Here is a 26,797-nt window from a genome sequence, read left to right as displayed (position 1 = left end):
CATACAATTGAAGGAAGCCCTTAAGATTAAGCCGTGAAATATCATCTATATAAATCTTAAAAAGATCTGGCCCCAAGACAGAGCCTTGAGGAACCCCCTTTCTTATTTTGAGACACTCGCTTAGCACATTTCCAATTTTAACCCTTTGTGCTCTGTCAGTTAAGTAGGATTTGAAAAATTCTATATTCGGTTGGGAAAACCCAAGACTATTCATTTTTAACAGAAGGATTTCGTGGTCTACACAGTCAAATGCCTTTTGAAAGTCCAGAAATATACACGCCACATATTTACCGCTGTCAATGTTGTTGCTAATATAGTTCGTAAGACAGAGACAAGCCGCAGAGGTATTGGAATTGTTTTCAAATCCATATTGGTCCTCGTGCAATATATTGTTATTAGACAAGAACAGTTTGAGACGATTTTTTATTACAGTTTCAAATATTTTTGAAAGAGCGCTTAATATAGATATTGGACGATAATTAGATGGATTCGCTCTCGAGCCAGCCTTATGAATCGGATTTACAATAGCAACTTTAAGGCACCGTGGAAAGTGAGACCTCAATATAGCGTTATTTATCACTTCAACCAAAGGAGTTGATAATCGGGAAGAGAATTTTTTTATAAATTTGGAGGAGATGTTGTCGTGTCCCGTTGCTGCTGAAATCCTTAATTCAGAAATAATCTTTTTGACTTCGTTTTCATTTGTTAGATGTAAACCGAAATTATTATGGATAGTTCGATTAGTACTACTAATGTAAGTATGATCCACCGGGAGTGAGGAAGCATCAATTTTGTCAGTAACGTTAACGAAATATGAGTTCATGATATTCGCTATCCTCCCTTCATCGCTAACAATTTCACCATTTATCGCCAAGGACTTAATGCTTGTATTCGATTTATAGGAATCAGTATTATAAATAAGTCCTCTATAATAATCCCACAGTAGCTTGGGGCTCGTTACTTGTGCGTCGATATCTTTAGAGAAATAATTCTTTTTTGCTTGTTGGATAAGTTTACTAACTTCTAACCTCATCTTCTTATATAAACCTAGAATTCGCCCATTATCTCTGTATTTACGAGAATACTTGAAGTAAGTATCTCTCACCCTTATTTTATCTAATATCTCTTTCGTCATCCATTTCTTCGAATTTTTGCGTTTTTTGTTTTCGATAGTTTTAGTATTTTTCAGAATAAGTTCCTGTAGGTCCCTACTAAAATGGTCAAAATCACTGTATATATCTAGGCGCGACCAAAAGTTATCAGTCTCAATATTTTCATAGTCCAGAACAGTTCTAATTTCTATCTGATTTTTAATTGATGGTTTCAGCTTCATGCTAATAAGGAACATTTCATGGTCAGAAAGAGATGTATTATTGATTATAAAATTACATTCGTACCCGACCAAATCGGTAGCCAAATGATCAATTACAGTCCTGGTCGATTCAGTAATTCTCGTAGCATATTTAGGAGTACGTTTGTTATATATTAAAAACCCGTTGCAGAGTAAACTATTTGTGTATGCTTCAACTTGCACATTATTGTAGTCAAGCAAATTAATATTCATGTCACCTATAATTATTGCGTTCCTATTAATATTAGTTATATCTTGTATCTTATCAATAAAATCCTGTACACGCGTCTCATGAGAACGATAAACAGCAATGATGTTCACCCCTAAGCCAGTTAATTTAGTTATTAAGAAATGTGACTTATCATATTCTTCCTCGCTTACCAAATATGAGTCTATATTTTCACTAACATATATCGCTACACCACCATAAGGTTCACTTCTATTTGAAAAATAAGGCATATACCCCTTTATATTGAAGTATTTAGTTTCTTCCCTAGTTAGCCATATCTCAGTTAGAACGATAATGTGAATATCAAAATCATAAGAGCAAATTAGAGATTCCAAATCGTATAATTTCCTCCTAAGACTTTGAATGTTAAGATATACAATATTCAAATTCCCACCACACATAAATGAAGCTGGGTTGCATACCCCTGTGTCATGCACAACATTTCTACCGAAGAGAGTATTTATTGTATCATCAGTATGCATCGATAAAGTAAATAATAAAATTCAATTACAAGAATTTGTGTGAGAATTATTGAAAGTGAAGATGACAAAGAGACAAGAGAATTATTCAGCAAATCTGTTATCATGCAGGTATAGTAGCAATGAGCACAAGATTCTATGAATGAGTATGATAGTAATACATGCAATAAAAATTTCAGTAATAATTTTAACTTCACGCGCGCAAGACACTTAAAATACAAAGTAAATCGTAAACAGGTATTTTGAAAAAATTTAGATAATTTCCTAAAACATGTGAAATAAAAAATATTAAAGTTAAAATAGAATAATTTACAGAATAAATTTCTGAGAATTAAAGAAAAAATATTTCCAGTGTTTGTTGTTATTGTTAAATAGTAAGTTGAAAAAGAATGTAAAATATATATTGTTGAATGTTGGTAATCAGAATTGTAGTGTTTAAAATCTAAAAACTTTAAATTTATTAAGAAAAATAAGCTATTAAATGTTGAAATATTAAATATTACTTTGAAATTAATAATATTAAAAGGAAAAGTGAAATGAGAAATATTAAAAAAATTAATAATTAGTGATGGAGTAATCTTAATTAAAATTAAAATCTGCCAGAATATGTAAACACGTGTATGATTTGTACATGTATATGATATGTACTCAGGCAAAGCATAAAAAAATAAAAACAGAATGAAATGTGAAATGAAAAAAGTGTTATACGAAACTATAAAGATTTTAAAAAAAGTACTATAGAAATTACATATTGAAATCTTGTTTGATTTTTTTAATATCATTAGAATTAGAAATACTAAAAATTTTACTATTCTTATTTTGCCGCAAAAAAATTGTATTGTTTTTGAACCATAAGTACTCCATTTTTTTGAATAATTTAATTGATTTCGCCTCAAAGTAAAGCTTACTTTGGAACGAAGATAAGTGTTGCCGAAAAAATATTTCATTTTTTTTACCTTCACCATCCATGTTGAAATCTGCAGCGAGCAAAGGTACAAAGCTTTTTTTTTTGGATAAAATGTCATTTTTTGCTTCCTCAGATTTGAATTTGACAATGTATAAACAGGTCTCTGAAGAACCACCATTTTTTGTTTTTTTTTCCAATGGTGTTACGGCAAATGAATTTTCATTTGGAATATCAGCATTTATTTTTTTGAATATGTTGTAAAGATGCATGTTTTTCAATCCAGATGGTAAACCAGCAACTACGATGTTGTTTTTTCTTTTCAGTTGGTTTGTTTCATCCAAAGTTGCCTCCATTCTGTTTAGTTTATATTCCAATGCACTTGTATGATTTTCCAGATGACCAATTTTAAGACACAATTTTTCATTTTCTTTCTTAATTTCACAGTTATCCTTTAGAGCTGCATCCAATTTCTGATTTAAGAACGTCAAAGAAAAGTTCATTTCCGATACAGCACGTCCCAAGGTTTTCAAGTAATCTATTGTAATCTTACCCATAGTGCTGTTTGTAAAATCGAACGTCCTTAATTCATTTACAGCATCCTCGCATATAACTAGTGGAGTTTGTTCGTCTATATCCTCAAGTTGTGGAAGTGAATTATTTAATTCTGGCGGGCAGATGGAGCATTTCCAAACAATATTTCCAGACTTCACCAGTTCATATGTATCGTCAGAAATATTTGCACACTTTATGTGAAATAATTTCTGGCAAATTTTACATTTTAAAGCCTTAGATTTGGCGGACATGTATTTGTTACATTTTTTACAATTCGCCATTTTTGTTTTTTAAATTATATTGCTAATTTTTAATATTAAGTTTTTTTTTTTTTTTTTCCTTTCTTTTCTCTTTTTTTTCTAAAATTTTAATATTTAAATTGATAATGAGTGTTTTAAGAATTTTTCTTTCTTTTTTATTTTTTCTAAAATTTTAATATTTAAATTAATAATGAGTGGAGAAAGAGAAAAAAAAAAACACGTCTTATCCACTTGACAGCAAAAGTTAAAATCTTCCTAATTCTACTGAAATCAATAAAATATTAATTACACAAATTAGTTTGCATAGAACTTTATTTAATAAATATTTTTCCGAATCCTATTTTCAGGCCTTGCAGTCTTACAGGGCGGATTTCTATAAAATCTCCTGGAACGCAAGTTGTTGATCTCGCTGAAATTTTTCCAACAATACTCTGATCTGACCAGATTTACCTACTTTGAATTTTAGTATAAAAACGTTTAAAATTGCTCTAAATTTTTCAAAAAATTTTAATTTAGAAACCGTCGCAGGATTTTTTATTATAACTTCCCAAAATTTCATGGTTATGAAATTAATAGTGTACCGTTACACTACTAAAGAACGTAAGGTCTTAGAGACATCACGTATTCATTTGCATATAAAGATAAGCATTTAATTGGATTTGCTAAAAAACGTTCCTTTTACAAAATTCATTAAAAAAACCCTTTTATCTAAATGTAAGTATATAAATCTCAAAATAGTTTGAATTTTTAATTGCCCATGGCAATTACTAAAATTTACTTTCCTATATCTCTTATAAAATTATTAAATGAAACATAATATTTTTAATTATCTAATAATTTTATTCTCCCTCTCGGAAACTCATAAAATTTTATTTTACTCTTCAATTCCCATAGAAAATAAAAACTTAATCCCAAGTTAATTAATGTGAACTAATAGCAGGTAATTTCAAAAATTTTTCAATACAGTAGTAATACAATCATTATTAACCAGTGGTGGTTCGTCTAACGCTTTTAATTTTGAAAAACAAAATATTCTGTTCCTACGTACAATACAATGAGTCACTTAATATATTGGCTTATGATTGAACGCTGTCAACAGTTTACTTTTAATACTTTGTGTCATTTTATTGCTGTCTGTTTTTTAATACATGTTTTTTTATTATTTATAATTTGTAATTTTAAAAATTGTAAAATACTGTTTACATATAGGACAAAATTTAAGAATAAATCTGTAATAAGTTTGGTGACTGTTCACAAACTATCAGAATGAAATTATAAGATGAAGCTCAGAACGCCAAAACTCAACAATTTGTTACAAAAGTTATAAACAAAATAAAAATTAGCTGATCGCTATTAGCAAAAAATTACTTGCCGTCATTGAACTTTTTAAAAATCTGAAGAGAATTTCTTATTTGCCGCCTATTTTCTATTATTTCTATTATTACAAAATAGAATCCTATTTTGTATCCATATCCTATTTTTAAAAAAATATCAGTAAAATAAAACAATAAATATCAATAACCTTAAATATCTAGCACCTACTATGGTTCTACGATATCATGCACCAGTCCCATGATTCTCCAAAGAGCAAAACAGAAAAAAAAATTATTTGCCTTCCAGCGAAGTGTCATATCAAATGGCGTTTACAAATATGATTTTCATCAGTTTCAGGTTAAATCTTAGGTTTTGTCGTAAATGTGAACCGTACCTAAGATCTTATTTGCAATATCAATAAAATATTGTTTTCCGTTCTCTCTCCCCAACCGGAAAAACTTCACATTGTCAAAAATAGGTTCCATTTTATTTTATTATTTCTTTGTATTACAATTATAATTACTCTCTTTTCATAATACTATAGAGAGAATACGTTACACTAAAATATTTGAAGAATCAACACTGTTGCATATTAAAAATTTTTGTTTCATTATATTAATTAAATTTTATTTTCTATTTACACACAAATAGGCACAGGCATTTACAAATAAATTTATATATATATATATGTCTCTCTTAATGCTAAACATAGATCAGGTTCCAGACACAAAACTTTTGTAATATTTTATTACGATTATTTAAAAATATCACTGCCGTAAATATTATGAAGTCTTGTAGTATTATAGAGCCAGAACTCCTTATTTCCGCTTAATTATTATTTTTATAGTTTATAGCATTCTTTTAAATGAATTTTTTTTTTAATAATAAAGAACGCTTTCTCTTACTTTTTGTTATTAAAGTTTACTATTGTTGACTTACAATTAATTAACAGGGGAAATATTATCTTTTTTATTTACCTTACTTAACTACAATATTAATTATATTTGTGCGCATACATACATACATGTATTTATTTACACTTGTATCACATTATATTCTGTACATATAGTTTGGAACTTATACGTACTATACAGCCTGTTGCTTTGAAAAAAAGGATCAATTTGCTCTACAAACAAATGTGCGAATTGTTTTATAAAGGTGGAGCATAAAATATTCTCAAATATTTAATATTTACCATTTTTGAATAAAATTTATTCAGTCATCATCTGAACATAATACTGTTAAGTTGTCTTTATATAAAAGCGTAAACTATATTACATAAAAAAAAAAGTATTTTTTTCTTATTTTATATTTAAGCGAAAAGCTATAATTCATTAATGTGTTCTATTACTCAAAATGTTGATAAGAAATGGTCGAAATTTAAAATATCAATTCATCTATTATCAACAATACGACCACTACTTACAATGACATTCTTTCTTGGTTTGACACCAATACAAGATGTGAAAATTAATGATAATCCAACAATTCGTAGAATAAGATTATGCCCAATTGGAATTTTAAATGCCATCGTTGTAATAGCCATCTATGTACTAGTCTATTCCATCTCAATGTATAATAATGAATCATTTGTAAAATATTTTTTTCGATCTAAAGTTTCAATGATTGGTGATGCATTACAAACAGTTACTGGATTTATTGGAATCGCATTAATTTATATTTCATCGATAGCTCAGCAAAGTAAATTAGTTAAAACCCTATATATAATATCGGATGCTGAAGATCGTCTACAAGAATTAGGAATTAGAGTGTTACATAAAAGAACACGTTCATATTTTTATTCTATATTTTCAATTGTACATTTAATAAGTACGGGTTATGTCATTGGAAGTTTTTTTCTAGCAAAAAATTTTATGAATGGAAAAAATCCAGCAGCATACATTATGGTTGGATTCTTTTTGCAATACACTATCGTTTCATCATCAATTGTGTCATTTCTATGTAAAGCAAACATAATTAAAAGAAGATTTGGTTTTTTAAATGATGTAAGCAAAAAATTATTAGTATAAAATATATTTAAATCTTAATTTAATTTGCCAAAACTTTTCAACTAATTTTTAAGTTATTTATTAAAATCTAAAATTGCAGTTCTCTAAAACCATAACTATGAGCTTCTATGAATTTTTTAAACAAAGTACTCATTCATATTTAATACCACATGTCAGTCACTTAAATTGCTTTAGAAATTCTATAGAAATTTAAAGGTTTTTTTGTTTTCAAATTTCTTAGACCTTGAAAATTAATTGCAAAATAACAAGCATTAATATTAAAACGCTATATGCATTAAATTTTTCTTTATAAAATGGTGTGTTTCCAAACAATTTTCCGATTTGTTGCACGGGATTTTATGAAAAAAGTTCAAGTTTATTTGTAAAAAAAAATTTTAATAGTTTTTAAAAATGATAACTATATGGAGAGATTCTGGAAAAATCAAAGATATTTATTCATCTTTTCAACCACTCCTTTATATATCATTGATTTTGGGTTTAACACCAATATTTTTGGATCGGAAAACAGGAAAACGTTTTTTAAAAATAACATGGTTCGGGAAAATCACTTTAATTTTTCATATAGTAATTATATTGGTCACATTTATTTTAACAACACTGAAGAATGAAACAATTATTGGATATTTTTTCAAATCCAATGTATCGAAATTTGGTGAAATGATACAAAAATATGTTGCAATCATTAGTTTATTAGCAATTTTTTTAAATTCTTATTTTAAAAAATATTCTCTTATTCAATTAATTTACAAGCTGTCAAAAGTTGATATAAGATTAACTAGTTTACGAGTTCAAATTCATTACGATAATACAGTAAAATTTAATTATATTTCATTAGCAATACAATTAATCCTAAATCTTAGTTTTCTTATCGGAAGCTTAATAATATTGCATTGTATTGAAAAATATCCTACAGTTGATATTTATTACGCATTTTTTGCTCCACATATTTTTATTTCGACAATTGTTATTACTTTTTTAAGCGTAACATTAACAATATGTAAACGGTTTGAAATATCAAATAAGGTAAGGAATAAAATTATTTTTGCATTAGGAAACCTTAAACAATTGAATGAATTTTAAGTTTAAATACGATTTAAGTGACACCTATTTGTAATTTTGCGTAAATATTTCTCAAATATAAAAAATATATTTTTATTATGTTGTAGATATTGAAAAATATGTCACTTAAAATCAAGAGAAATGAAATTGGATCAACAATAGTCGAAAATAAAAAAAAATTAAATTGCTTAAAATCGTTTTCGTTGCATACTATAACAACAAAATTACCGAACGAAATCATTCAAGAATCAATGGAGGTGAGTTTTTTGTTAAATTTGTTGAGGTATTTGATCAAATTTGGTTTACTTAGAATTCCATTCATTTAAAAACTCATTTTTAACTTCTTACTTTAAATGAACTAAATAAAAATAAACGTACTTAACCTACGGTGTACTTATACTTTTACCATACTTTCAACAATATTAGAACAAAATTTTATAATATGACTGGAACTATAATTCAGGTCCAAATTATCATGGGAAATTTCTTTATCATAGAAAGTAGTTGATTTACACTTGTATTCCAATGTATACAAGTATAAAATTTATACATTGGCATATAAGACAAACGTCTTACAATGTTCTAAGTTGTAACATATTTTTAGTCGAATTTTTATTTCTAAGGTATTAGATTAAATTAAACTTTTAGTGAATGAAGCAACAACTTTTATTTTACCCCTACATTGTTCAACTCGCGTCCATACAAATTTTTAATTTCCAACTTCTAACTATAATTTCAACATTTTAATATAGTGTTTAAGTATTCAAATAAAAATGTTAGTATTGAACAAAGTGCTTATAAACATTATTTCAGATTCTCTGTGATTTTGTATTTCATGATTTCTTTGTAGTTTTGCATTTCATTTGATATACAAGTTCGACAATTTCAAATTTTCATTGATCAAATATCAAAGATTTTCTAAAATATATTCAAATTAAATATTCGAAGTGATCCTGGAAAATAAAATTATTTATACGACAACATTATCCTATTTCAGGTTCATTTTTTATTATGTGAGGCAGCGAATACAGCAAACAAATATTTCACTTACCAATTATTAACAATACTTTCAATATCATTTCTTATTATTGTTTTTGATGCGTATTATATCCTTGAAACATGTCTAGGAAGAACTGAACGGGATCAAAATTTTAAACCGGTTGAATTTGTTACATTTTTTATATGTCAAATGGGTTTATATATAATAGCAATATTTGCAATTGTTGAAGGCAGTGTAAAGGCAGTTGACAAAGTTAGTATATGACGTTCTAAAAGTATAATTAATATAAATTATTCTTTATCAAACATAATATATAAAATTATATTGTTGATTGTTTTAGAGTGAGAAAACTAGTGGTATTATACATACATTATTAAATCAAGCATCTGATTCAGATACGAGAGAAAAATTACAAAATTTTTCCTTACAACTTATTCATCAAAGAGTGAAATTTACGGCAGCTGGTCTCTTTAATATTGATAGAACTTTATATTTTACGGTATGAACAGTATATTTTATATTATACTTAAATTTTGAATTTAGAAATTCCTATTTTACTTTTAGATAACAGGCGCCATAACAACTTATTTAATCATTTTGCTACAATTTTCATCGTAAAATTTGTTGTGTTAATTTATTTGCTATCGCATATGCACATATATATAAAACTATGTGGAAAGCAACAATGAGCTTCTAAAATTGTACCTGCTATCAAATCTTTCCAGAAATTGCTGCATTATGCGTAAGATTATTTATTAGTACGTTGTTTTATGTAAGGATAGTTACGTGAAATATGTGTATAAAAATAGAACATAAAAAAATTGTTTAAATAAAATTACTTGCATCAATAAAAGATATATTTCATGAAAAATAAATTTAATATTTGCATTATATGGAGAAACTTAAATGTAATATGTGGCCATATGTAAACATAGCATACTTTTAGGGTAAATTTTCAAACTTTAAAATTTAAAACTTATACAGCTATGTTAAGTTGAGAAATGAAACATAAAAAAACGAGGGTAACTTCGGAATTGCTACGACCCATCAGACACATTGTACTCGTATCACTGAAACATCTTCTGAAATATTAACAAAAATATTTGGCGATGTGTTCTGTTCACAATTTATGTGATGTTGTTTCTGCGACGTTGTTAACACTGAAATATTTGTCAAATTGTGTTCTCAATTCTTAATTGATGAAAATAAATTAAAACAAAAAAATTTCTTATTAAAGTAAACAATGGAATTAAATAATTCAATGCATAAAGGTTCTTAAGTCTTCAAATATAGAAGTAAAGTCATATATATCTATATACATATATATATATATATACAATTTATTTTAAAATAGCAGCTATTGTTAATAAAATAATGATAAAATATTATTAAACAATATAATTCTCATAAAACTTCTTATACAATTTTAGCCTTTGTAGAAAATTAGACCTTTGTAGTTATTGTACGTTGAATGAAATTGCTTTAGGTTGTTATGAAGAAAATATTTTAATGAAAACATACAAAACCTTTTCTTGCTATACCACATTTTTAAAGTGTGGCACCGGTTATTGAAGACATTTAAGATCTAGCGAATCTTACTTGTAAGCAACAACCTGAAATAAAAATTACCGATATTATTAAACTTAGATTATTTTAAAAACTACAACTTTACATTCGGTCGTGGTTCCGAATTACTTACAAAATCAAACAATTTTTGGTAATCAGGAATTTTTAGTTTATAAAGCCCTGGAAAATTTTTACATTTTGAGGTCATGATATGAGAGTTCAGCGAATGATATGAAAATTTTATCAATATTGGAAAGTATTCAATTGTATACAGAGTTTAAAATTTTCTCTTATTCAGAGTTTATAACAGCCAAAATTGCTGTCATATTCAGTAAGTAAGTAAAAGATTATTTATAAAAGTTTATAATTGCTAATTTTATTGAAATATAAATAAATTAAAATAGATAATTCTAAATTGGTAAATATGCTTTTGATAAAAATCTGACATACGTACGTTCTGTTTGAATTTTGGCTATACAATCAATTTCAATTATTGAAGACTGACGACATCAAATTTTTGGAAATCTATTTTTATATAATATGTAAGTAAATTTATTTTCTTGAATTGAATTGTCTAAAATTATCTAATTTTAATATAAAAAACAAAATTTGTTATTTGTATAACAACAACAATTTCTTCACTTAGGGTTTCAATTCCATACTGCTCTAGAAATGTTTTTGCAAATTTGCGCATTAAAATAATTTTTATATTCACCACGATTTCAATATACCGCCAAAATAAATATGATTTTTGTTTTGAATGCAATCCTTATTTACGTACTAACACATTTTCATGTACACGTATGTATATAGAGATCATTTTTTTCTTCATTTACTAATGCCTACCAACACATAGGCATGGATAAATCTTCATTTATAACAAAATCTTTCAAATATGTACATATGTAGTAGAAATTTCTGTTATTTTCAAGCAACTTCCCCTATTATTATGATTTTTTCCAAATATTTGTATTTAGTGACAAACAATGACCGTTACAGCACCTGCGTTTACAAAAATTTATTTTAGATATTCATCAACTCTTAAATCATAATGAATTTTTTTAAAAATTTACGGAACGCTAACAATATACATGAATCTATAAGACCTGCCGTATGGGTCTCGTTTTTAATGGGTATTGAACCATTTATACCAGGATATAAAAAACATTTATTAAATGTATTTGGTTTATTTATAACACTCATGGAAATCATCTCCTATGGAATTTATGTTTTACTTTCTTTGAGAAGAGGTGAATGGCTTGTTCAGTATTTTGTGCAAACGAAAATCACAAAATTAAGCACATTCTTACATCCGATTACTAGTGTTATAATTGTTTATATAACATGCTTAATTATAATTCTTAAAAGAAAATCTACTGTACATTTAATCCATCGCTTGAGATTTGTAGACAATAATTTAACATCTTTGGGAATAAAAATAGACCATCGAAAAACACTTAAATATGTTTGGATTATTATGATTTTGATATTATTATTCAACACAATATACTTTTCGGGTTGCTATGCTCTGCTGACAAAATCTGATAATCAACCATCATTTGAAGTAATTGTATCATATTTAGTACCACATATACAAATGGCTATGTTAATACAAAAATTTGAAGTAAAATTGCATTTAATTTTACATCGCATGGTTGCATTGAATAGGGTAAGTTGAAAAAAATTAATTTGTAGTGATATTATATAAATAATTTAATTTGTAAATAATTTGAATAATAAGAAAAAATTAAAACGGGTAACAGCAACAGGTGTAATAATAGATTACAAAAATTAATTACAATAATCAATAAATATGGTTTCTATTAAAATATTTAGAAGAATTCATTATAGCGTATAACAAAAATTTCAATATCAATTCTAATAAGTATTTGAGCATTATTCATTGTGATATCTAAAATTTGTTTATTAAGTTAGATTTTTATCAATAATCAATAATATAATAATCTAATTACAGTGATTTTATTTCTTATGATAAGCATTTATAGAAATGTATTTTACACTATGATTCTAACTCAATATGTTAACAGAGAATGAAACTACGTACTTAACTTAGTGAATCAATTTTAATAATTTCATCACAAAGTTTAATTATAAATATTCACTACAAATAAACTTCCATTAGAAAAATTTTTAATTCTTAAGATGTAAATTTCGGCTTATGCAATTTAGATTTTTATTAGAAACCAAGTCCAATTGAATTTTATTTTAAAAATCCAATTGAATTGAGTTTTGGCACATATGTCTACTTATTGTAAATTGCACTTACGAGGATATCTGTGATCTAAAGCTATCACGTGAATTTGATTTCGAATATAAATGTATTTTTAAACGACGGAAAGTATACGCGTAACTTTCTTTAAACATTTTCATTAAATAAAGAGTAAAAGTGTATTCTTTTATTTAAGTGTCCTTTAAAATTTGTGTTTAACTCCCCTTAGTTTCACACCTTGAAATCTAATAAAGAAAATTTCCGATTATTATCAATGATTTATATTGAAAGCACATTAAATAAATTAAATATGAGCTAAGAAGACTGTTTTAGTAAAAAGTTTATGTTTCATTTACAAAATGCTTCAGTTATATTGAATAAATTAATTAAAACGGACAGCATTTATTTAACTTTTATTTTACTATTAAAATGATTTCGCAAAAATTAAAATCTAAAGGATTTCAAGAATTGATTTTTTCAATAAAACCGATTTTAATATTTTTATTTTTGTCCGGTCACAGTACAATTCAACTGAAACATAATAATTCTTTGGAAAGAGTGCGCGGACATATAATTATAATTATTCAATTCTTAATTTACGTGATGTGTTTTCTATTTAAGGAACTTAACAATAAAGTATTGTTGAAGAATTTTTTATCGAAAACAGATGCCACTCCGTAAATAAATTTTATTTTTAATATTTAAAATCCTATTTATATATATATGCAATATAAATTTTTATTAAAGGTTTGTTGAAATTATTTGCACACTTTGTGGAATTTTAGCAATGCTAACAATTTTCACCCTAATATTAAATGGATCTACGCTACTAAGTAATATTTTAAATATCACAGAAATTGTCGATTATCATTTAAAGTCCATTGGATTTCCCGTGATTTATACTAAAATTCGAAAATCTTTTATGATCATTTCATTCATTTATATTGTCATAATATTAGCATATTCATCTGTATCGTATTTAACATCGTGTATTGAAGCAAATATTTTCCACAATTTGGTTTTCGTCACATTTTTAATACCAAATTTACACATGGTTATTTTAATGTTTAAATTTCATTTTATAATGGAAATAATATTTTGTAGATTCACAATATTCAATAAGGTAAGTGTAACAATTGGTACCGAATTAAAAATTACTATAAGTAATTGAATGTAGTGTAATTGAATAATTAATTTAAAATCTTTTATTTCACTCTTTCTTATTACATCGCAACCATAAAGTTCTTTGCAATTTTTAAAATTAAAAATTTATAATTTCTGTTTTACCAAAACATCATATAGGTCATTCAATTTATCAGAAGGCGTATTTAATAACACATTTATAAACCCACAAATTACACTAGTATCCGAACTACTGATCAGAATCGAATTCTAACTCCGTCTACTACGTTCGTGTGTTATTGAAGAGTTAACGTAATTTCATAACGAAAAGAGCTTATGACTAATACAAATTTATCATATCTAAAGATCCTAATTATCTAAATATTCATTAAATATTCATTAGGAAAAAACGATATTTCCTAAATATTCATTAGGAAAAAACGATACTTGCAGATTTTCCAGTAAATCCTTAAAAACATGTACACATTTATGATCAACAGCTTTTGAATCGTGACATGTTTAAAAAAGTACCATGACACCTCAGTTTCCGAGAAAGATTTTGATTTATACTAGACTGACCATTTAAATTACTTTCTTGGTAATTATACCCTACACCTAATTGAAAGCCAATATGGCATTTCCTGTAAAGGAATTATTTTCACAAGTCATTTAAAAATACTTTCAATTGTGCTAAAACCAAAAAGAACTTAGCAATTCTACATTTCAAAAATTTTTTTTGTTATCGTTATTTTCTACTTAATATTAGATTATACCAGAATATATTAGAATATATAGCTCCTTGAGTTATTGATTTCATGAATTGCATCTTCCATATTTGTAGAAATTTTATTAAATTATTATTTAATCAAAATTATTTGGTTGCTATACCTCAAAAACTCAAACATTTTCAAATAAATATCTTAAAAAGGGAGGGCATAAGTAAATCTCACCTTTGAAAGTGAAATTTCAAATATATGTAGTCATACTTTGCACATAGCGTACTGCACAACGCTTATAATATAGATTCATTTTTAAATTACGCACAAAATTTTAAATAATCTCAAAATGGTTTTCCTACTTTTTTAATTTCCGTATATTTTACACATAATTGGAAAAAATGCGCTTATTTGTTTCAAACATTCCGTCTCTCCCACCACAGGTCTGTTTAAATTATTAAACTTTTAAATATTAAGAATTGAAATTTTAAAGGGTTCTTTGCGAAAATCTTTCCCTTAATGAAAATGTTCATCTATCTACCCTATCCAAATCTTAAAGTTATGGATCCTAAGACGCAAAAAATTTTTAAAAATCAATTTTGTTCAAAGTTTCTTCTCTCCCAGGAAAATTATAGTAAAATTTTAATTTTCGGCATTTGATTTTTCCAAAAGCAAAAAGTGTATTTATTTTATTCTCACAATTAACGCTCGATATAAACCAACATATTAATGATTTTATTTTTTCTCCACCCCAAAAGTATGCAATAATATAATTTTGTTATATTAGCGAGAACTTTTGTACTATTATTTATAAGTAGAAGATTTTTTCAAACAAAACATTTTCATTTGTTCAAGTCAAATGTGCTGCTTTACAAACCATTTATTGAGCAGAATTTCAACTTTTTCACGTTTTCAGAATCTATATTTACATTTTAATATGGATTGAATGATGATCTAAATTTAAAATACGATGTTTTCCGCTTATATAAATATTATGAATTTGTTAGTTTAACCTTGTTCATAGTTCTTATGCGAATATTTTTTATACAACTATTTTTGGGAGCTTGCGCATTAAGTCGTTTTGCTACCTATCCACCATAGCTCTAATTTGGCGCCAAAATTTTCACCTACCCCACACATTGCCTCATTTGTTTTTACAATTGCAATTTTTTGCATTCCAATATGTCCACATGTAAATTTCCTTTTCCATTCATAAATTAATATAACTCTAATTTATATAAACATTTACAAACATATAATAGCATACACACTCGCATATATTAAAATTTTTATATGTATATTAGAAAATTTTTTATACATGATTTTGTAAGTCTCTAAATTATACATGATTAACTGTCTCTAATTTTCGAAATAGAATTAGTGATAAATTTTTGTATTTAACGATAAAGAGTAACTGCTAGATATATGTATGTAAGTAACATTATACTACCTGCGTTTAAAGAAAAAATATTTTAGTTGTTCATTTGCTCTTAAATCATAATGGATATTTTAAAAAATTTACGGAAAGCCAACAATATACATGAATCAGTAAGACCATTCGTATGGGCTTCGTTTTTCATGGGTATTGAACCATACGTACCTGAATATCGAAATTTTTTAATAAATGTATTTGGTCTAATTATAACCATTGCGCAAATGATTTTTTGTGGAATTTTCATTTTATTTTGTTTAAAGAGAGATGATTGGCTTCTTCAGTACTTTTTGCAAACGAAAATCACAAAGTTTAGTACATTTTTGCATCCGATTACTAGTGTTATAATTGTTTATATAACATGTTTGATTATAATTCTTAAAAAAAAATCTACTGTATATTTAATCCATCGCTTGAGACTAGTAGACAATGATTTAACATCTTTGGGAATAAAGATTGACCATCGAAAAGTTCTTAAATATGTTTGGATTATTATGATTTTTATATTGTTGTTCACCTCAACTTATTTTTGGGGTTGTTATGCACTACTATCAAAATCCAGTAATCAACCATCATTTGAAGTAATTGCATCATATATGGGGCCGCACCTGCAAATGTTTGTGTTAATACAAAAATTTCAAATAAAATTAAATTTAATTTTACATCGGATGATTGCATTGAATAAGGTAAATTGAAAAATTTTAAGTTAAAATTTAATAAAGCTGAAAATAGCTTAAGTTCCAAATATTTGGAATTTTAAGAAAAAATAAAGTGTTCAACTGATATTACTCCTGCCTGATATACAAAATTTATGGAAAAAATTCGTTATAGTGCACAATAAAAATTTTAATATCAATGCTCTTAAATATAGGCATTATTTATCATACAAACTAAATAATTATTGTGGTATCTAAAATTAATTTATCTAATAAGCTTTTTATCAATAATATAATCTAATTACAACGAGTCTATATTTGCTTATAATGAATATTTATAGATACGTAATTGAAACTATATAATTTTAATATTTTTAATAGGCTAAACTAGAAAAAATACTCAATTTGTTAAAACAATGTCCTTAATTTCATTTCAATTTAAACATGAAGTTAAACTAAATATAAACGTTCATTACAGACAAATCAGAAATAATTATAGTTATCGTAATCACCACTGTACTCGTTCTATATAATTAAAAACAAAAATGATATATAAAAACATAAGTAAAATAAAAAAAGGCTTGAAAAATCCTTAGAGTACAACAAACTGCTTATAATGGTATTCGTAAATACTCGTAAATGAATAATGTATGTGCTTTGTAATTGATATACATACGTTATTCATTACATGTACATAAAGTTTTTATTCTCTTTTTAAATAGTTTTTAAAATAAATTTTAGTTACTAAAAAATAACTAAAACGGTATGAACATTTTTAAAGTTCTACGGACAGCCAAAAGTTTACACGAATCATTACGCCCGGCCATATGGATAACATTTTGTCTTGGAATTGAACCTGACGCCTTTGGAAATGGAAATTCACGTTTTAAATTTTTTGGCTATTTTTTTATATTATTTCAAAGTATTTCATATTTTCTTTCTGTTTTCATATCATTAAAAAATGGAAAATGGCTAATACAATATTTTTTTCGTACCGACTTTACAAAATTTGCTGAAATTTATCAACCAATAACTGCCATTTTTGTTATGTTTATAATTTTTTTATTTGCAATATTAAAAAGAAAAACATTTAAAGAATTTATCCGCACCATGGAATGTGCCGATAAAATTTTATCAGTGCTGGGAATTAAATTTAATCATCAAAAACTTTTAATATTGTTTTGGACTCTTAGTATAACAATGTTTTTATTAAATATTTTATGTTTTTGGGGATCATATTTTTTATTGAGAAGAGCTGGTGTACAGCCACCAATTGAAGTTTTTGTGTCATATTTTGTTCCAACATTACAGATGACACTTGTCATATTAAAATTTAAAATATTTTTAAATTTAATATCTCATAGAATAATAATGTTAAACAAGGTAAGTTTGTAAATATTTAAAGTAAAACTTTGAAAAATAAAAAAATCTGATGTGGTCAGCACATAACCGACCGGAATGTGTGTTGTCTAGTTAAATGAAAGTGTTACAAAATATTATAAAAATGTCTGTTAAATACTTCTTTCCAATTTTTAGGACATTACTTAGCTTATAGTTAACACACGTAGAAAAATGTAAATTTGACTCTTAGTAGATTTTTCTTTGTGCTACCCGAATTCCCTCAAATGCTTGGCAGTTAGTTTTGGTCACAACCAGAACTCAAATATTAAATTTCAAGAAATTCCATCAATTCGTTCCGAAGATATGGTGAAAAATGTAAAATCGACTCGCAGATCTGTTTTCGAGCTCTGTTCTTTCAAAAAAATTTATATGTTCATCTATAAATGTTCGTCTTCGTATTAAATTTATTTAATACGAAGAATTTAAATATTAAATTTCACATCCAGTCACGGCCCGTAGTAAACGTCCAGTTGCTGACAACTGATTTCTTCCAAAAGTTAGAAGGTTTCGGGAACGGTCGAGCGAAGCTTATATATGAAATTTCAAGTAAATCGGTAGAATATTTTCTTCAAAATGGTCAAAAATCTAAAACAGGCCCGCAAAACAGTGCAGCTTCAAAATATTCCAAAAGTTGATTAATCCGTGCCACAGTCGAAATAAACTTAGACACAGACTGACAGAACGACAGACCGACAGGTTGCTAAAAATAGTTTATTTACACTTCCCTACCATGGAGAAGTGCGTTCCCACCGAAAACTCGATATGCAAAATTTGTTGCCATCACATAACCTACCTATTGTATTAACAATACGCTCGGTAATAAAACATAATACATTTTGTGCAAAATATATATATTTATGCATACATAGATATATGTGCATGAACGTACTTCTTTAAAACCTAAAATCTAAAGACGATTCGATTTATAACGCAGTTTTTCGGAACGCATCGCCGTCATCAATCGAGGACATAGTATGTATATCGAAATTAAATTATGAAATAAAAAATATTGCATACTTTTCGGAGAAAAAGAAATAAAAAACCGCTTTCGCATTCGACTTAGTAAATAGCAGGGCATTTACCGTTAGCTTTTTTGCTTTTATCCTTTGAAAAGCATGCAACTTAGGAAATAAAAGGGACGAATTTTGAAATCTTGCTTATTTCGCAAACTTCGAAGGAAAACGAGAAGGATAAGAGTATTCTTCTAGCAAAATAAATTATTTATCAATATGTCGTAACCGCTAAAATTTCAGGACTCTCCAATTTGCCATCTAAAAGAACAATGACGTTAAAATTCACCAAAAAAAATAATTTCACGTTAATTCAGTGACCAGTTAATGTTTCATTAAACTATCAATGTATTTTAATGTCACATTATGCTATTTCGTCATAATAAAAGCTAGCCGCGATTTTCCTGTTTTTGTGGAATTCGAAAATTTTTTGTGGTTTAATACAATAAATTTTTAATTAGTAATTTAAGCACCTCGAGGTAATACAACTTTTAAGTAAAATATGGAAAAACTTTCTTATCCACTTTCATAAAAAAATTCACCTTTCTATCTCAAAATGCGTAGAAATTGTAAGCAAGCGCATGGACACACGGACAGACAGAGTGAAACTAATAAGCATTTTTTTTCAATTTAGTTGGAAAATCTTAAAAATGAAGTTCCAATCAATTCTAAAAAAAAACTGTTTTTTATAAATATTTTCTTTTATTTTTTTAATTATCCTTACTGCTCCATCGCAAAAAAACTTATTTTGAGTTTTATATTTATGAATTATTATTTACATTACTTTAAAATCATTTCACCACGAACCACGAACTTTCATTAAACTTTTACATATATATTCTATGTGTAAATTTTTGCCATACGAATTGATTTTCGACTAATAACAATGGGTCATCATTGTTAGTTGTAAGCTTTAATCGTAAACGTAAATATTGCCGCGTAATATTTAATATCTTGCATATTGTTATTTTTTTTGTATTATAGAAAAAGGTTTTAATTTTAAGGTTTCATAAAAAAGTCGTACTTACTAGATTTACCTAAGTATTCTATAAAATAAACCGTAATTTCTATAAAATAAACCGTATTCAGATCTTTCGCTATGTACACACGTACGGCTAAACTATTTTTTAAGAGTGTGATGCAAAACAAATGCGAAATGGCGTGGAATAAAATTATTAACTATTGTTAAACGAAACATAAGTTAATTGTAGTTTTATATTTCTTATTTAATTATGGTAATTAAAAATGAACAATCGAATTTTTTTTTCAAAAACTTTACGTGTGTTAAGAGCAAATCAATATATGTATTGCTATACACGTATACAATATTTTATTTACATAAGTATATATATCAAGCTTCTTTTCTATTTTCACAACATTTTAATTCAGTCTAATAATAAAAAATAGTTCTGTAATGTAAAAAAGTAAACATAATTTATGTAATGTGATCCTTATTTACTTAAACATTTTCATATATGTATGTAGGTACTTTTTTCCTTAAGCATATATGAAAAATGACAATAATTTTTTTTAAGGCTTGAAACGCTTATTTTTAATATTTTATTTAAATGTTGATTAGTACATTTTTTATTCTCTAAACGGAATGAAGTTTCTCGATTATTTACGAAAATCGAATAACATTTACGATTCGATACGACCAGCTATATGGTTTTTATTTTGTGTTGGATTAGAACCAAATCCACCTGGAATTGAAAATTTTCAAATAGAATTACTTGGATACTTTTTAACTTTTTTTCAGAGTGTGTCGTATATAGTTTACCTTATTTTATCTATAAAAAGAGGAGAATGGCTAGTTCAATATTTTTTTGAAACAAATTTTACAAAACTTGGTGAAATATTTCATCCTATAACTAGTACTTTAATTGTTATAGTGATGTTTACATTTGCCATTGTGAAAAGAAAATCTACTAGAGAAATGGTTCATCATTTAGAAAATATTGATGTTTTTTTATTAGAATCGGAAATGGAAATAAATCATAAAAATATTCATAAATATACTTGGTCTATTTCAACAATTTTTTTTATATTCAATTGTTTTAATTTCTGGGGTTGTTATGCTTTATTAGCAAGGAGCAATAAATCACCACCTTTCGAAGTTTTCTCATCATATTTAATTCCACATTTACAAATGCTTGCATTTGCTTTTAAATTTGAAATATTGTTAAATTTAATGTTACATCGTATGACAGCAGTTGTAAAGGTATTTTTGACACAATAATAACATAATTTAATTGAATATTATTTATTATTATTTAATATATTTTTTAAAAAAATTTAAATTTGACGTTATACTCGTAAAATTCAAATTTTAAACAAGCTCAAAATGTTGAAAAATAAATTCTAAGATGCTCGTGACTAAACCAAGAAATTAAAAAATTTGTATTGATAAGCGTGGGCGAAAATTATCCAAGCTTGCGATCAAAAAATTCAGAAATCGTTAAAGTGTCAAAAAGAATTTGCTAGTAATTATATAATAATAAAAATGTGTAATAAATGACACTTTTTACCTGTTTTCAATTTCGTCACGTATTTTTGTTAGAAAGTAGTAGACTTGGATTTTTAAGATGCAGTAAAACGATATTAATACAAAATTCACCAATCCACACTTATAATCTGCACTTTCTTTAAAATTACAAAATCGTTTCTTTTAAATTTAAGGGGCACTAATTTTTTTTAACTTACATTCATGTTTTGCATCAAAATCATGTTATTGATGAAATCTGTATCACTTATCCGACTTATCTGGTCTATTTGTACATTATACAGTAGACGCATCATCTTACCTAAGATATTTATAAAGTTATTTTTATATAAATTAATGAATAAAACAAAATTAGCTTAATATTATTCTATTTTGTTCAATATACTAATTTCATTCGGTACTTTTTACTTTTTAATTCCAATAAATGTTAAAATATATAAAAATTGTGCTCAATTTGTAAGAAATCTTGTTCTTAAAAATAATTACTCCCTGTCGTCAATATACAATATTAAGTTGTCAACCCCTGACAGAATTGCTTTACTTAATGTACATAGGCAATTTTGAAATATAAAGGGTGGAATTGCAATAGTCTATGAAATTTCAATTACAAAAAGTATACAATACAGTGGAGACATATAATTATGTATACGCAAGTATACCTACATATTTTATCTATTACAAGTTAATAAGTTGTTATTTACCTATTTATTATATACATATTAAGTTGAAGAGAATAATTATTAATTAAATAATTATAATGTTGATATATTTATAAGTATTTTGAAGGAGTTGTTCGAATAATATTAAAATAAATATTATGGGCATTTAGATTCAAAGATAAAAATTTATATACATACACACAATCTTATAATAAACACCACATTTATTTATAATAACGCAATAAGGTACAAATTTAATAAATTAATTTTGTAATTGATATAAATACCTTTAAATAGAATTTAGAAAAATAATAATTCTGCATTTTGAATTGGAAGAATTGTAGATTCGAATTTCTGGCTTAATTGGAAGCCAATTCGAAATGATTTTATCTGTCAAATCGAATTAAGCCGATAATATTTACTAGCGATTTCTCTCGAAGTGATACTAATCTACTTTATACACTTTTATTGGTAGATTTGGTGATGGTAATTGATAAAGTGGCCAATGAAAAAAGGATATGTTAAAAACAAAATATTAAGTCGTTGTCTCTTGTTTCTTCTTCTCCTTTCATTTAGGACATAATATATGCTTTTCAAAAATTTTTACGATATCGTTCGGAACTCTACAGAAACGGTTTGTTGAAAAATACCTACAACAAAGTCAATCCCTAGTTTAATTGCTATTTTCACATCACATTTTTTACAAGCAAAGCTAATTTTAAAACATTTGTTGGGAAACGTTTTGTTGTTTTTTTATCCGAAACATTTTTTTAAAGCTAAATAATAATTATTTTCCAAGCGTACAAATTTTTCAAAATTACCGATTTTCATTCAGTTAGGATGTTCCTTCAAAAATTTCTTCTAAAGCCAAACCTGCTTCATTTCTTTCATCATCTATAATGCGATCAACAAGTAAAACTTTTATATACTAACGCTGATTTAAAAATATGTATGTGTAAATAAAAAAAATCACTGATTTAATATTGTTATTTTGAACATGAAAATAATGATACTATTTTGACGTTTTTGACAATTAAGATTTTTTTAGTGTTTATGAACTCGTTTGAAAGCAACTCTATTGGGTAAAATCGGCTTCCATAATAGCCGTTATTTTAATAAATCGACTTATAATAAAAGACGAGATTTGATTGCAATCGGCTTTCATAAGTGAATCCTTAGTTTAACGAATTACCTTCAAAGAGTCATTTCTAATTTATTCATATCATAAGAAGTATACTGGTGAAATTAGTAACTAAGAAATGACCTTTATTCGTAACACATAACGTTTTTAATTATACAATTTTGTGCCCAATTTTAAATCGAAACTCCAAAATAGAATTCTGTCACCATTATAAAATATGCGAACCAAATATAAGTAGTTTTATACTTTGAAACCATAACATTTTTTTACATTTGTTATAAAAAGCATAGATTAAACCGAACAAAATTTTTATTTAAAAATTAATAAGTTACTTTTTTATTATTCAACAGATTTTGAATAACATGCTTGAAGATTTGAAATTTAAAAATCAAAATAAATCGATTAATCAACCAACCAATATTCATCCAATTGAAATTAAAAAGAAAAATTCAAGCCGTTCAGTTTATCGTCAATGTACAGTTGAAATTGATAAAGTTGAATTGAAAATCATGACAATAAAAAAAGCTATAAAAATTTATGATCTTTTATGTGATGCCTGTGAAATTGTTGATGATCACTTTACATATCAAATGCTTATCATTATTGGAATTTCATTCATTTATATTGTATTTGATGGGTATTATATCCTTGTTGCAGTCCTCTATCAGACAAATGGATCCAATGTTGGAAATAATGATTTCTTAATATTCTTTTGTATACAAATGTTCCTGTACATTATTATAATATTGGGAATTGTAGAATCAGTGAATAAGACAATTAAACAGGTAAAGTAAAATAAATGAAATTTATTTAAAATCTCTAACTAAAATAATTTTTTTTAATGAAATAAAACTCAATGAAAAGAGCCGCTTAAGTTTGACACTAATCCATAAAATGTTAAATATAAATGATGATGTCGAAATACAAGATTGCTTAAGAAATTTTAGTTCACAAATTATGAATCGCCCAATAACATTTACTGCTGCCGGGTTATTTAATTTGGACAGAACATTATATTTTACGGTAATTTGTTCTTTTCTTTTACAAAAACTTATTTTATAATTATTTTTAATTTATTTTATTAATTTATAATATTTGATATATAGATATCGGGAGCAACCACTACATATTTAATAGTTTTAGTGCAATTCAGTTCACACCAAAGTATACCGCCAGCCAATTTCCCAGAAATTCCTCCTGAGAACAATAAAACAGTTTTTTAAGAATCTATGAGTAAAATAAGTATAAGTACTTTGTATGTATGTCATGTGCCTAAAGTTTAACTGTCGAATAAAATAAAATTCTACATAATGTACGACTATAATATACTTTAAAATAAATTCGCTTTAATAATTACTAATACAATGAAATTGTGGTTTTTATTAGTGTACACTGGTCAATACCTTTTAAGTTCTTTATAATCAGACATTAATATTAATATAACAGTATATTAATTAAACTAAAATTGATTTTTTCAATGCTTGCACTGTTACTATAAATGTAATTTTACAGTTTTAATGTGTAATAAGAAATTGCGAACAAAATACATAGATTGTGCCTCTCCGTAGATAATGATTTGTATGCAGGGAGTATTCATAATTGGAAACTAATTTGCTAAAGTTTTGGTCCTAATGCATTAATCAAAGTGTTCTTACTTTATGGAAAATAAACAAAAATCGTAATCAAACCAGGCGTCCACTATGTTTTCGTACTTTATATTTGAAGTTTTCAGACATTCTTAAAAGGGCAACAATTTTACTCGCGCTTATCGCTACAAATTTATTAATTTTTTAATTTACTATTTATTTTAAGTAATAAAAACCATCTACAATAAATAGTTTATTTTAGAATTTATTTTTTTATACACTTTAACTATTCAATGGTTTACCATCATTTGGTTTTGTGCTTACATACATAAACATAAATTAAAATTCTTACCCTAGTTAAAATCCGTTTTCAATTCCTCGCAAGTACTCCGTAATTACTTTTTTTATGTTTCGTTAATTGACTTTTTTAAATAATTTTGTTGACATCATTCCCAAAAATTATTATAATTCGAAATTAAACTTAAATTGGTTTTGTGCTTTCGGTTTTATATGCTGCCCCCAAAATTACTAATATTTTTTCGCTATTCTACATATATGCATGTACAAAGAAACAAAATTAATTAAAAATCAATTTACAATATTATCTTACATTTCAAAAATAACAGCCGTAACTTTAGCCAACGCAATTAAATTATACCCGAAGGGAAAATAACCTTCGGAAGTAAAGGATATAAGCATTTGTAATTTCTTAAGTATGTGATAGCAAACTGTTCACCATACAACTTAACTTTGAATATTAATTTTATTTATAATTAACAAAGTTTACGTACAAAACCTTAAAAATAATTATTTTTTTATTGTATTAAAAAATTTAAAGTTTGCGTGTTCCAATTATTTATTTTGTCTCCAAATAATAATCAAAATCATTCAGTAAAACTATCAGAAAATTAATTTTTGTTTTGTTAATTAAATAAAACAACTTGTTCAATAAAATAAAATGGTTTTAAAATTTAATCAGATAAGCAGATAGTGTACGAAATCATAATAATCCTTTGACTTTCATAAAATTTAAATGTTTCCCAAAAGTAGTTTTATGCAGGATTAAAGGCTTTAGAAAAATAAAAAAAAAAAACAAGGAAAACAAATAATAAATATGGAATTAGTTGTTGTACCATGTGGGTAAATATAAAAACAAAGAGTCAAGTAAAGTAAATTTATGTTTGCTTACATAAACTTGCATTTATTCAAAACTATTCTTAATTGCAATTTCAATATTTATGTAAGTAGTTTAATTGGTAGATTTGTAGTATTTTTGATTTCCATTTTAATGAAAAACCTATAAAGCACTAAGCTTACGAAAAATTTCAGCTACATAAATCATTCATGAAATTCATAAAATGTAGCACATGCATTTCATCTCATATCCAGGTTATTCTTTTGTAATTCAAACTGCGAAAATACTTTGAGACCATTTCATATAAATCGTAACTATATCGGCAATAAAATTCGCACATATAAGCATAATTCTACCTATATATACAGTAATATACATATACATTTGTCCTCAGAAATGTAGAACTCATTCATTATGATCTGCGGTTTAAATATTTTCTTTATTTCGATATACAATAGG

General features: G+C 26.0%; 1 protein-coding gene across 1 annotated transcript; it reads left to right on the top strand.

Moving 5' to 3' along the window:
* Positions 1 to 4,341: 4,341 nt before the first annotated feature.
* On the top strand, positions 4,342 to 24,925 carry LOC129615139 (uncharacterized). The gene is made up of 11 exons (XM_055530216.1): positions 4,342 to 4,378; positions 6,410 to 7,098; positions 7,873 to 8,145; positions 8,289 to 8,438; positions 9,179 to 9,433; positions 9,522 to 9,680; positions 9,746 to 9,795; positions 11,852 to 12,416; positions 23,968 to 24,402; positions 24,482 to 24,640; positions 24,724 to 24,925. The coding sequence occupies exons 1-11, from the start codon at positions 4,342 to 4,344 to the stop codon at positions 24,838 to 24,840; spliced, it is 2,889 nt and encodes a 962-aa protein (XP_055386191.1). The 3' UTR covers positions 24,841 to 24,925.
* Positions 24,926 to 26,797: the final 1,872 nt, after the last annotated feature.

Source organism: Condylostylus longicornis, unplaced genomic scaffold, assembly GCF_029603195.1.
Source record: "Condylostylus longicornis isolate FDR11 unplaced genomic scaffold, ASM2960319v2 ptg000135l, whole genome shotgun sequence".
Lineage (NCBI taxonomy): Eukaryota > Metazoa > Arthropoda > Insecta > Diptera > Dolichopodidae > Condylostylus > Condylostylus longicornis.
This window is presented reverse-complemented; position numbering and strand designations above follow the sequence as displayed.

Coding starts and splice junctions, on each gene's coding strand:
- LOC129615139 (XM_055530216.1), top strand. CDS start 4,342: ATGAAATTAATAGTGTACCGTTACACTACTAAAGAAC. Junction 4,379..6,409: donor CCGTTACACTACTAAAGAAC/GTAAGGTCTTAG, acceptor TTTATATTTAAG/CGAAAAGCTATAATTCATTA. Junction 24,403..24,481: donor TGAATAAGACAATTAAACAG/GTAAAGTAAAAT, acceptor CTCAATGAAAAG/AGCCGCTTAAGTTTGACACT.